This window comes from Mustela nivalis (assembly GCF_964662115.1).
Source record: "Mustela nivalis genome assembly, chromosome: 8".
In the NCBI taxonomy this organism is placed as follows: domain Eukaryota; kingdom Metazoa; phylum Chordata; class Mammalia; order Carnivora; family Mustelidae; genus Mustela; species Mustela nivalis.
In genome coordinates, this window is record NC_139027.1 from 5,920,626 (window position 1) to 5,932,686 (window position 12,061).

The 12,061-nt window shown below is 44.8% G+C and overlaps 1 protein-coding gene and 1 long non-coding RNA gene across 8 annotated transcripts in view; one reads left to right on the forward strand and one right to left on the reverse strand.

The window, feature by feature from the left end:
• ASAP2 (ArfGAP with SH3 domain, ankyrin repeat and PH domain 2) overlaps positions 1 to 12,061 on the forward strand; it is a 166,870-nt gene that overhangs the window by 101,495 nt on the left and 53,314 nt on the right. For 5 of the 7 annotated variants that reach the window (XM_082743654.1, XM_082743651.1, XM_082743652.1 and 2 more), the window contains 3 exons: positions 2,204 to 2,289; positions 8,724 to 8,799; positions 9,067 to 9,153. In XM_082743654.1, the coding sequence (XP_082599780.1) occupies positions 2,204 to 2,289; positions 8,724 to 8,799; positions 9,067 to 9,153 (249 nt within the window). Of the gene's footprint in view, positions 1 to 2,201; positions 2,290 to 8,723; positions 8,800 to 9,066; positions 9,154 to 12,061 lie in introns of all 7 variants that reach the window. The other 2 variants (XM_082743656.1, XM_082743657.1) reach the window with 1 other exon arrangement.
• LOC309871020 lies at positions 1,062 to 8,177 on the reverse strand. Its single transcript, XR_014314950.1, has 4 exons — positions 4,855 to 8,177; positions 4,396 to 4,553; positions 2,092 to 2,209; positions 1,062 to 1,622 (listed from the first exon to the last, which is right to left on the reverse strand). It is a non-coding gene; the product is annotated as an uncharacterized lncRNA (long non-coding RNA).

Consider the following 12,061-nt stretch of genomic DNA (forward strand, 5'->3'; position numbering starts at 1 on the left):
ACAAAGAATGGGTTTAGAACAGGTGTATGTATGTATGTTGTGTTCAGGTTATGTTCTCTTTTTTTGGCTGGTAAGGAGGAAACACATTTGCTTAAACTCTGTCAAAAGACTGCTTATTGAAAAACGTCTACTGAATTGTGAAACTCAATTAGTGTGTCTTTGAAGTAAGGGGTGAACTGAGGGGTGCCGCACTGTTCGCTGTGCTGTGCACCAGACAGGCCACCTTTCCCCTCCGGGTCTCGGTGAATGCATCCTGGGCACTGGTGAAGTAGTCCATTGTGGTGGAAAGGTACTGTCTAGAGGCTGGCCCTCAGTCACACACCGAAGGGTACGGGGGGTGGGGAGGTTGGGGCCTTAGGTGTGCTGAGCCTCTTAGCCTGACGTGTTCAGAAGCAGAGGCGGAGTCGCCAGAGGAGGACACATCCCATGAAGGATGGCCACGCGGGCCAAACAGAAGTGGGCTGGAATGTGCTGTCCGCGGGGGAAGGAGGAACACTTGAAAAGCAGCCCCCCCCCCCCCCGCCTGCCAAATCTGACATCTCAGAGTGAATAGATGGTTGAACTTGATCATGGTAAAATTGTTCAACCAGTTCCTCACACGGGACGTCTCAAGGTTCATAAATGCTTTCCACCGTTTAGATGTTTAAAATTTTAGTTGCCCAAAATCGAAGCTAGAAGGATGGCTTTCAGGTGTTTATTTTAAATGCAAAATGAGTTTTTTAGAGAAATTTAGTGTGCCCTAATAAATAGGTAGGACAGAGCATCTGGGCGTGGGGAATGTATGAGAGATCATGTTGTTTTTCTGTGATTATAAAAATAGGCTCTTTTAAAATTTAGTCTATATATGTGAAGTTAAAAATCACCCCAAATTTTACTCACCAGAAGATAAGAGCTTTGACATCTTTCATATATTCCTCTGTACCTTCATAAAAATAATTTGTATAAACAGGATTGTTCTCTACTGGTGCTTTGTAACCTGATTATTTTGATTCACTCGTATGTCATGGGCATTCTCGGTGCCGGAAAGTCTCTGATTTATTTGCTTCATGGCTACATAGCAATTTTTGTGTGTGGCTGAACCATACTTTAATTTTCCATTCATTACATTTGGGTTGTCATTTGTTACTTTTACAAACAAACAGTCTGCACTGAACCTTGTTTTCTAATCATCTTTGTAAACTTTTACAATTATCCTCTTGGAGAATAAGTTCCCTTAAGTAGAATTTCTGTGTCAAAAGGTCTACATTTTACGTTTTGACTTAAACGTAAGTCAAAGTGAACCATCTTATTAACCACTTAAGCATTTTGAGGCTTTGCCAAGCATCTTATTCAGTTAACAGTGAGTAAGTGTCAGACCGAGGGAAAGAGAACACGTAAAGGCACTTGATGTAGGAAAAGCAGATTTTGTTGTCGACTGTCTCAGAGCAGCTTCCTCTCTCCGGCTGGACTCTGCGACTTGACCGTGAGCTTCCCAGGTTATGGCTGCAAAGCCTGTGTGGTCAGCAGGGGTGGCCGCTCTTCGGGGGCATCCAGTCTCGGGGATGACATATTCTCGGAGCTCTTTATGCCACTTCCTGACAGAGGAGGGGCCAGGGAATTTATGGATCCTTTGTTCTGTAAAACTTTAGCAAAGAACAAATGGATTTCCTGAGGCTGGTTTTATAGATTCCTGGGACTTCCTGGTATTTTAGTGATCATTCCTGAGTTCTCCAAGTTAAAAATGGCTTTCGCTCATTTTGATTTAAAATTTCGTTTTTATAACAATCCCATTTTCAACATGCCAGGATTAGAGACGTGGTGACAAGAGTCTCAACTACTGAACAGTGGCAGTTCGTGTTGTAGACCATGACCTGCCCGGAGAAGGGGCGGCGGGTGGTACAGAAGGATGCGGACGGAAAGAGCCCATTCACTCTAACCATCTGCCTTCTTTGTGCAGCTCCAAGACAATTTGCTCCAGCGGGTTAAGATCCAGCGTCTTACTATTAGGAGTTCTTGGTGCCTTAAGTTAAATATTTAATTACCTGGACGTCGGATATTTCATTTGGCACCAAACTGAGAAAAATGTGTAGTTTCTGGTGTTTCAGAAAATACCACCTGCCGTGACCTCTCCCCACAGTGAAAGCTGTCCGAGAAGTGGAGAAGCTGATCTCTGCTCAGAAGCCTGTTCTGGGTCTGACATACCCTTTTGTGTTTTTCTTAACAGTATCTGCTGAAGGTCAATGAAATTAAGATTAAAAAGGGAGTGGATTTACTTCAGAATCTGATCAAATATTTTCATGCCCAGTGCAAGTAAGTTCTTTTTCTTTGTTGTGATGTTATTTCAGCTGTTTCTGTCTTTATGGCCACTTTTGGTAGATAATAGAGTGTTGGATCAGGGAAAATAAATACTCCTTTAAAAGTCTCATAAAGTGCAGTACTAACACATGCTATTAACACAGCAACCCTTGGAAAAACATGTTAGACGGAAGGAGTCAGACACAAAAGGCCATATCCTGTCGGTTTTTATTTACTTGGGAGATGAGGAGTAAGCAGCTCTACAGATGAATGGTTGCCAGAGCTCAGGGGGGTGGGGAATGAGTGACTGCTCACTGGGGGAGTGAAGATGTCCTGGAATGAGACGGCGCTGATGATTGTACGATTTCGTTAATATACTGAACCCACTGAATTGTACTCTTTAAAAGGGCAAATTTTGTGGTTTAAGAATCTTTCTCAATACAAAATAAAAGTAAACAATATAAAAATCTATAGTACTGATCAAGTGTATTTACTTTGCTCTTTTTTGCAGAGGGGCATACTATTTGATCTAACACATGATTCACAGATGGGTTTTGTTTGCAAGAAATTAGATGGGGTTAATGCAGTATATTAAATCGAAGAAATACTTCCACATATGTATATTTTTAAAGATTTTATTTATTTGAGGGAGAGGGAGGAGGGGCAGAGGGAGAAGGAGAAGCAGACTCCTGGCTGAGGAGGGAGCCCAAGCTGGGGTCGATCCCAGGACCCTGGGATCATGACCCGAGCTGAGGGCAGACACTTAAGCAACTGAGCCGCCTAGGCGCCCTGATATATTATTTATCCTTGCTTTATAGCAAGTGATAATGCTGAGCTAAAGAGGCTGAATATGACAGAGGAGAAGCTTCCATGTTTGGGGCTACCTCACGTACTCAGCTTGGCCGGCACTTGGGCCCTACACAGCCTGACCCTCGTCGGGCCACACTCGCTCGCTCGCTCGCTCGCTCGCTCGCTTCCCCAACTTCTGCCTGACCACCAGTCGTTACACAGACCGGCCCTGGCTCACCTTCACTTGCTGAGCGGGTGCCGTGAGTCCGGCACCATCCTGGATGCCGGAGATAGAAGAATGTACATCACAGACATAGTCCCTGCTCGAATCAGGTAGGTAGGTGGGCTTAAGCAATAGGTTTATGATTGCACATTTGAAACATGTTTGGAAGTGTTGGACTCTAAGGAAGAATAGAAGAGAAGGACCTGATTGAAATCAAGGTTGAGGGGAGACACAAGATTTTTCTTCTTTTTTTTTCTCTTCCTGCTGTGTTCTCCAGCCTCCAGACATAGTACCTAGCACATAGTAGATATTCAAATACATTTTGAACTAGCTGCATGCCTCTTTGAGGAGATATGTATTCGGAGATCTAAAGGATCTAGCAGATAAGGAGTAGGGGAAGAACATTCCAGGCAAAGTCTAGATCTCAAGGCAGGAAAAAGTCCAATGTGACAGAAGTACAATGAGTGAGGGGGAGGGTAGTGTGACATGAAACCCGACAGAAAGGCAAGAAATGTGGACAGCCTTAGAGCCTTGTGAAAGGTTTTAGATTTTATTCTGAGTGTATTAGGAAGCTCTCAAACGTTTTAAGGAAGGGATTTATTGAGTGGATATTGAGCTCCTGCTATGTGCCAGGCACTATTTGAGGTTCTCATGGTACTTCGAACACATGAACCTTCGGTTTTGATGGTCTGGGTAAGCAGTAAACACAGGAGAAAATATGTAGCAGTTCTAGGGAGTGGGCGTGGCTGTGAACAGGTGGAACAGTGCAATGGGAGGAGGGGGGCAGAGTTGATGGGAAACATCTGGGAAGACTTCTCAGTTCCATTCCTATTGTCATAAGGGACAAAGAGGAGGGGTGTGGGCGACCACTTAAGGACACAGTCCTGCCCCGGCACCATCCGGGAACAGTGCTGTCTTGGCCTAGACTGCTGACAAAGCCAGCTGTTGAGAAATCCTTGGAGGTTGAATTGCCCCACCTGTCTGTCACTTGTCCCCAAACAGGCTGTGTCCCACACTGATGTACCTTCGCACACACAGCTCTCTTTGCTAGAATGTCCTGCTGCTCTCTTTGTGCCTTCCCCTAGCTTCTGGTCATCCCTGAGACCTACCTGCTGCTCCTTTGAAGTCGCCCAGCGTTCCCCCGCTGGAATTACTTCTCTTCCTTCTGCATTATCACTCTCCCAGCTCTGTATCTCCAGGATGGTATCTTTCACACTGTCGTGTCTCCCACCAAACTACGTCTTCGCTGTGGAACGAGGCCATGACACTGGTCTGTTTCATCTTCAGTGCGCGGGCCATGTCCCTGGCACGTAGTTGTCGCGGTGAGTTGCACTGTTGAACTCAGCTTGACTTTGGAATTTGTGATACAGCATTGGTGACTGTGCGTCTGTGAAGCAATGGAGGTCCAGCAGCGAAGAAAGCTGTGCCGTGTGGTTTGTCCTGTGTTAGCGGAAGGGCTCCAGGCTTGGAGGAAGAGTCTCGGAGGATGGAGAAAGACCCCTAGTTTCCGAGAATTTCTGAGACAAACTATTTTATAGAGACTCAAAATCCTAGCTTCGTGATTTTGCAGTCATGCAGATGACTTCTTCGGTTCTCATGCTTGTAACCTCTTGTGAGGCAGATTAGGAAGTGGGTCGCTTCCTTGCTAATATTTTATTTCTAAGATACTATTCTGGGATTTCCTTTTTTCTCTTTATTTTGCCCAAACTGATCCGTTGGGTAGCAACAGACCACTTGTGGAAAAGTGAACTAGTTGGCCTTTTATGGGCATGAGCTCAGTAACCTTTAAAAACGATGAATCTTCCATTACCTCCTGCGTGTGTGTGTGTGTGTGTGTGTGTGTGTGTGTGTACACTGCCTGTGTGTGTACTGCCTGTTCTTCAGCTCACTTGCACAGCTTTGACTTTCCTAATTCCCAATCTGGGGGATAAAATGCAGAGCTGGAGTGACTCAGCCATTGGACAAAGGACCATGTGGCCGTGCATTGTTTGTTCTGGGAGTTCCTGCATGTTCCCCAGTTAGCGTTCCCAGTCTCCTGTCCTCACCCCATGTGGGCGCTGTGCACCGATGGCCTGGGGCAGCCTGCATGGCCACCACCCGTTCTCCCACGCTGCTGTCTCTGCAGGTGTGAAGAGGCCTCTTGGTGTAGACTGGACTCTGGAGTCATGTTTGGGGTCACCCTTAGAAGCGCCTAGATATCTATTATCTTGCATTTTATTCATTTTTGCTTTTCACTTTCAGTGTTCTTGAAGAATTTTCATGTTCTTTGTTTTTGATTTTGTTTAAAGTAAGAAGTTGAATCTCTGCCTAGCTCCTGGAATAGCCTTAAAATCTGTCTTATTAGCCTTTGCTGCTGAAGGTTGAGGCTTTGGGATCTAGAAGTAGGGCAGTCTCTAAAAGGATAATAAAATAAAAGCAGCCGTGTTCTAAATAGTGGTGGCGAATGTTGAGTTCACTTGTTCTTTGAGCAGTTACCTGCTGAGAACCACGATGCCCGGCTGTTGCCTGGTGTCCTTGGGATATGCTGTTGAATGAGGCATGAGGGTGCAGAGGGCAGTGGATCTCGGGCCATGAGGAAGGGCTGCTCTCATTAAGCCTGTAGCCAGAGGGAGAGGCCACCCTGCTCGGTGGGAGCTTGAAGATTGAAACGCTGTGGGCATGTTTTAAAGGCTTGAGAGTTTGGTCAGGCTGGGGAGAAAACATTTAATAAAAAACAAAATTGGTATTTAGTAATATTGATGGTAAACATTGTTTGATTGAAGCTTGGGAAAGTGTTAATGGTTCAACCTAAGAAAAACGTGCCAGGGTTTGTACTTAGAAATGTCACCGTGGGGGCGACCATGGGACAGGGGTGGGGGGGCCTCAGCTGATTAAGTGTCTGCCTTTGGCTCAAGTCATGATCTCAGGGTTCTGGAATCAAGCTCCACATCAGGCTTCCTGCTCAGCGGGGGGTCTGCTTCTCTCTCTCTCTCTCTCTCTCTCTTTGCCCTTCCCCACGACTTGTTCTCTCTTTCCCTCTAATAAAGCAAATCTTTAAAAAGGGGGGAAAAAGGAAATGTCAGAGTGCTGGGGCATCTTACTGGCTCAGTTGGTAGAGTATGTGACTCTTAATCTCAAGGTTGTGAGTTCCAGCCCCATGTTGGGTATAGAAAATAAAATTTAAAATAAAAACAAAAATAAAAAATAAAATTTTAAATCTAAAAAAAAAAAAAAAAAGAAATGTCACAGTGATAACAGCTAGCAAAGCAGTGACAGAGCCCCTTTCTTTGAAACTTTCTCTAAGGCCTGAAACTCCCTCCCTGAGGGAGGGCATACCTAGGTGCCAAAACATGCCTTAAAAAGGAGGGTGCGGCTCTGCCTACGTGTACTCTCTATCTCCGTGTCAAATAAAAAATACCTTTAAAAAAAAAAATGGAGGGTACTTGGGGCACCTGGATGGCTCAGTTAGTTAAGTGTCTGACTCTTGATTTTGGCTCAGGTCATAATCTCAGGGTTTCAGAGGTCAGAAGACAGTGGACACAGAGCCCTGGAGAAGTCACCGTTGCCATATCCCAAGCATATTCCATGTTCAGGAAAAAAGCATTAAGTAAAATGTCGGGATGAGAATATAAAGTAAAGAGTTACGCATATATCTAAAAATTAAGCCTCGAACATTCTCACAGTGCAGGTTTTGTGATTCCTCATGCCTGGCTAGTAATGATTCAGAACCCACATCCTGTGTGTATATTTCCCGCTTCCTTTCTCCTTGGAACTGCTGTATTCAGTGTCATGCCACATTACCCTCACAGCCCCGTCTGTTCTTGCATACTTCACCTTGGAAGGTCCTGCAGGACCCTTGCTGAATTTCAGAGTTGGTGAACATCATCTCACATGAACACGTGAGAAAACCAGATCACATTTTGAAGATCTTCTCCTTCCAGTTACCTGCTGAAGTTGGAGACTCCTTCCTTCCTTCATTAATTAATGTTTTCATTCAACAAATACCATGTGCTTGAAATGTGCCAGGCTTTGTGGATACCATGTCCTCACCCTCCTAGAACTTTGGATCTAAGGGAGGGTGGGTATATTTTAAATAATCACACTAATGACTACATAATGCTAGTTGTGCTAAGGGTATTTGTGTGTATGTGTTTTTTTTTTAAAGATCTTATTTATTTATTTGAGAGAGAGCATGAGAGGTCAGTGAGAGAGAGCACGAGAGGGGAGAAGGTCAGAGGGAGAAGCAGACTCCCCGGGGAGCCGGAACCCTGATGCGGGACTCGATCCCGGAACTCTGGGATCATGACTTGAGATGAAGGTAGCTGCCTAACCAACTGAGCCACCCAGGTGCCCTGTGCTAAGGGTTTTGAAGCAAGAGACAGTGCTCTGAGGCATTATAGCAAGGAGACTTCTTTTAAGAGGTCATGGAACCCTTACTAACAAAGTGATAGCTAACTTAAAGTTTGAAGAGTGGGTGGGAATAATCTAGGCAAAACAGAAGATATCTGCAGGGAGAACTCTTTAGAAAACTGAAATAGCATATGCAAAGGGCCTGAAGCAGGAAGGATCTGATGGCCATTGACAGAAGTCTGTTACCTCTGGAATCTAGAGAATGAAAGGGGCAAATGATGCTACCTAAAGCTTGGGGACACAGAAGCTTGGGGACATAGATTTGGCAGAAGCCAAATCATATAGGCATAACAGGCCTTGTTACGTTTTGAACTTTGCTCTGAGCTTATGGAAAAGTGTTTTCTATTGTCCCCTCAAAAGGGTTCTGTGGCATGCATCAGAGCCAGTGCTGAGAGCATCCACCCGCCGTGGTGCAGAGAAACTTGTCTAGCTCCTCTTACATTTCCTGCATCACTTATTATAAATGACTTCACAAGCATGGAGTTCTGGGCTTTAAAAAGTTTCCTTTTGATATGCGATCTCAAGTTCTCCAGCCAGGTTTCCCTCTTCTGTAGATGGGGTGTGGCCATTCACCTGCGCCAGACTTGCTTTGTTTTTGGGTTTTTTTATTTGTTTGTTTCCCCTTTTGCCTTCTCTTTTCCACTTAGCTATTGACTGTGCAGGAAGGTTTCTTAGTGTCTAGTTCTTACTTATGTCCCATGCTTTTCTGACCTCAGACTTTTCCATTCCCAAACCAGCCCCTTCACTGCCTTTTATCAGTATACACTGCTTCCCATTATACACGGAAAAGTTAGGGCTCCTTTCATACGGGTCAAGAGCAATTAGAAACACTTACACTTACTGCGGGTCCTTTTCTGTCACTTCTTGCCGATTTAAGTGTCATTTTATTTTTTGTTGGCCTGATACTTTGAAGTTTGGTTTATATAGTCTTTTCCCCCAGGAATTACATCATGAGTTCACTCACTTTCTTTTAAACGAGTGTTTTCTCCATGTAGTAGAATTGTTTCCTCTTTTATGAAACACTAACTCTGTCTTTTTTTCCTTTTAGTTTTTTCCAGGACGGACTGAAAGCAGTTGAGAGCCTCAAGCCTTCCATTGAGACCCTTTCAACCGACCTTCACACAGTAAGTGGCTTCCCTCCCACATAAATGAGTGTTGAAACAGTTTTTATGCAACGAATGCTTTGATATAAGCGTTGCTTCTGTATGATCCCATGTTTGTAAGCTGACAGCCGGGTGGTACCCCATGGACGATGGAGTCCCCATGGCCATCGCTGTCCTGGCTGGTGGTGGGGAGGGAAGCATTTGTTGCATTTCTGTGGCCATGCCCTGTGACCTCCAGCACCTCCCTGCACCTCAGCCCTGCTTCTCTCTTTGTTTTGTTTTTTAAAGATCAAACAGGCCCAGGATGAAGAAAGAAGGCAGCTGATACAGCTTCGAGATATTCTGAAATCAGCTTTGCAGGTTGAACAGAAAGAGGTGAGGGGATTTAATTTTGAAAGATGGCTCTTGTATACCTGTGTCTCGGAGGCTTTGGGACAGGTGAATGTGACATTCAGGTCCTCCAGGAGTTCACGGTCCACTCTGGGGCTCTGTTGGGCCAGCACCTAGTGTTTGGTTTACTCATTAAGTTTGGTTTTCTGAAACCCATCTTTTTAGATCTGTTTATTTCATGGGGCAAGTGTTTGTTTACTGGAGACCCAGCCTTCATGGCAGTGTATAACCCCGTCTCCGCTCTCAACGTCTCTGTTACATGGATACTCGGTATCAGTGCTGTTGATTTTCTGCCTAGAACTTTGTGATTTCCGTGGCCCAGTATATGTGGCCGCAGCCCACATGGGCATCACCAGGTACTGGGTAGCCACCTGCACCCTCAGCCCTGAGATCCCACTCTGTAAAACATGGGGCCTAGACGCTCTTACAGTGGCATTTCCATGAGCAGGAGCCCTCAGTTTCTCTGGGATCATCTCTTTCCTATAATCCCTTACCTGCATGCTGACACATTCCCTGTGACAGTGTTTTGGAGGATTTTTAAAAACATGTTAAAAAGTAAATTTTTAAGGTAATTTTACAATCTGTTTACTGCAGGGTGGATATTATAATATGAAATTTAACATAATCCCCTTCCTTGTACATAAAGGAATGTATCTAAATGTATAGCTAGTCGGTTTCACATAAATAATGATTAAACTACTTAGCAGAGCGTGAAGTTCATGGTCGGCAGTTTGCTATGCTCAATTTTAAGTTCCTGTACTAAAACTGAATATTGTTGTTTCTCTCCCAAATGCATTTACCTTTGTGACCGAAGTCTAGGAGAGTAAGTAGTTCAGCATTTTAATCAATTGGAGAGTTTTGCATGCTTTCTTCATGAATTTAAATTACTTCCTTCCTTGCATACATTAATAGCCAGTAGCATTTTTAACCCACTGAGCCACCCAGGCGCCCCTGCCAGTAGCAATTTTAATTTTAACCCTTTCTGTGGGTTTTATTAAAAGGTAAAGAATTTGGATTCACAAATACAACTGAATGGAAAATTTCCAAGTTTGAGGTTTATACATTTGCTGTTGTCCCTTCTTGGAAGCAGAGTGACTCACCCCCTCCCTTTCCTTCCGCTGCCTAGCTGAATTCTTCATGTGCTTCTGGAGACCGCCTCTGCTCACCCCAGCCCCGGTGATCTGAGTTCCTGTTCTTTCAATCAGGACAGACTCCTTATGGGTTATTGGCTGTATCTTCAAGTACACAGATGCTTTTTCTCTAGCTAGACCTTGAGCAGCTTGAGGATGCCCTCCTGCCTTCTGTGCCTCGCCGGCCATTGCATTGTGGGACCATATTGCTCATTTACTAGGCTTTCGATAGACATGGGTCAGCTAAATGAAGTTGGCAGATCAAGGTCGTATGTGAGTGCTCGAAATTACCCATGGGATGGGGGCTTCCTCCCAGTCTGGAGAAGATAGATCCTGACACGTGGATGTTCCCAAACGTGGGCGATAAGCAGAAAAATAAAAAGGAGAAAAAGATCTTGGAGTATGGAGAAAATAGTGGCTTAGATGTGACTAGAAGTGTTGATGCTGGTGTGGGAGCCCCAGCACTATCAGAGCAGCCGGTTCCCCAGCACAACTCTTGGGGGCGCTGAGAGCCACTCTGGTCTGAAAAGGAACATCAAACCCACAAAGCCAATCTCAGGTTTACAATAAAGGAGAGCAGAGGCTGGAGTTGAATGGTCCTCTGGGCACAGTACAAAGGCCATGTTTACTTGGGCTGAGCCGAATTAGGAGGTTTGGGGAAACTGCCTGTCTTCAGCTGCTGATTTATGGCTTTGCAGAAAAGTGTAGCAAACCCATCGGCACACACCAGAAGTCTTGACGGTTTGTGGAGTTCATGTGTTTTTGTTGACCAGCCCAGCTGCCCACAACTGCCCAGAGGGATCCTAAGAACCTTCTTTACTGCTCCTCTTCGGCTTTCCCCCAAAGATGGAACTCTCCAGTCTTCTGCCCGTGGTTGAGTCGTACTGGTTGTATTAATCCCTGCATTGCTTTTTGATGACGGCGTTCCGTAGGTCGGATGGTCTTTGAACACAGGCGCCGGGAAGAAGGAAATGTGGGAAAGTGGAATTTTATACATTATTAAAAACATTTTACGATTCATGTCCCGTCCCTTCCCGTTACAGCAAGAATTGACCGTTGGGCTCTCTCCTTATTTAGCTTTTATTCCCTTTTTTTGGATTCTCTCTCTAGTCTTAGAAAGCTGAAGGTGTTGATAGTTTTTATTTAACGTTTACAAAAATTCTCGCTACATGATTTCAGTTCACGGTGTGCCTGGGTGGCTCAGTCAGTTAAGCGACTAAAGAATGGCAGTTCATGTGAATTAGGTAACGTGCCCCAGGGAAGCTGCACTGATGATTGGTGGGAGACGTTCTCCTGTTTCTTTCTTGTGGATCTCAAACCTCAGTCATGTGGTCTTCGTGAAGAACATGGCTCTTGTATATGGCGGCTTTGGGCTGCTTCTCTTTGTCACATTTTGGGACGAAGACTGTGCCGTTATGATCCCGGTGCCCCCATATCTCCTGGCATTCGTATTTTTTGGTATTTCTGATGTCTGTAAAGAAGATTGTGATGTTTGATTTTTGGACTTTTATTACGAAATCTTTCAGGCTTATAGAAGAAATAACTGCAGTAAATACCTATATATGCATCGTAGTTTTGTTTGGTTTTGTTTTTTTGTTTTTTAAAGATTTTATTTATTTATTTGATACAGAGAGAAATCACAAGCAGGTAGAGAGGCAGACAGAGAGAGAGGGGGAAGCAGGCTCCCTGCTGAGCAGAGAGCCCGATCGTGGGCTCAATCCCAGGACCCTGGGATCATGACCTGAGCCGAAAGCAGAGGCCTT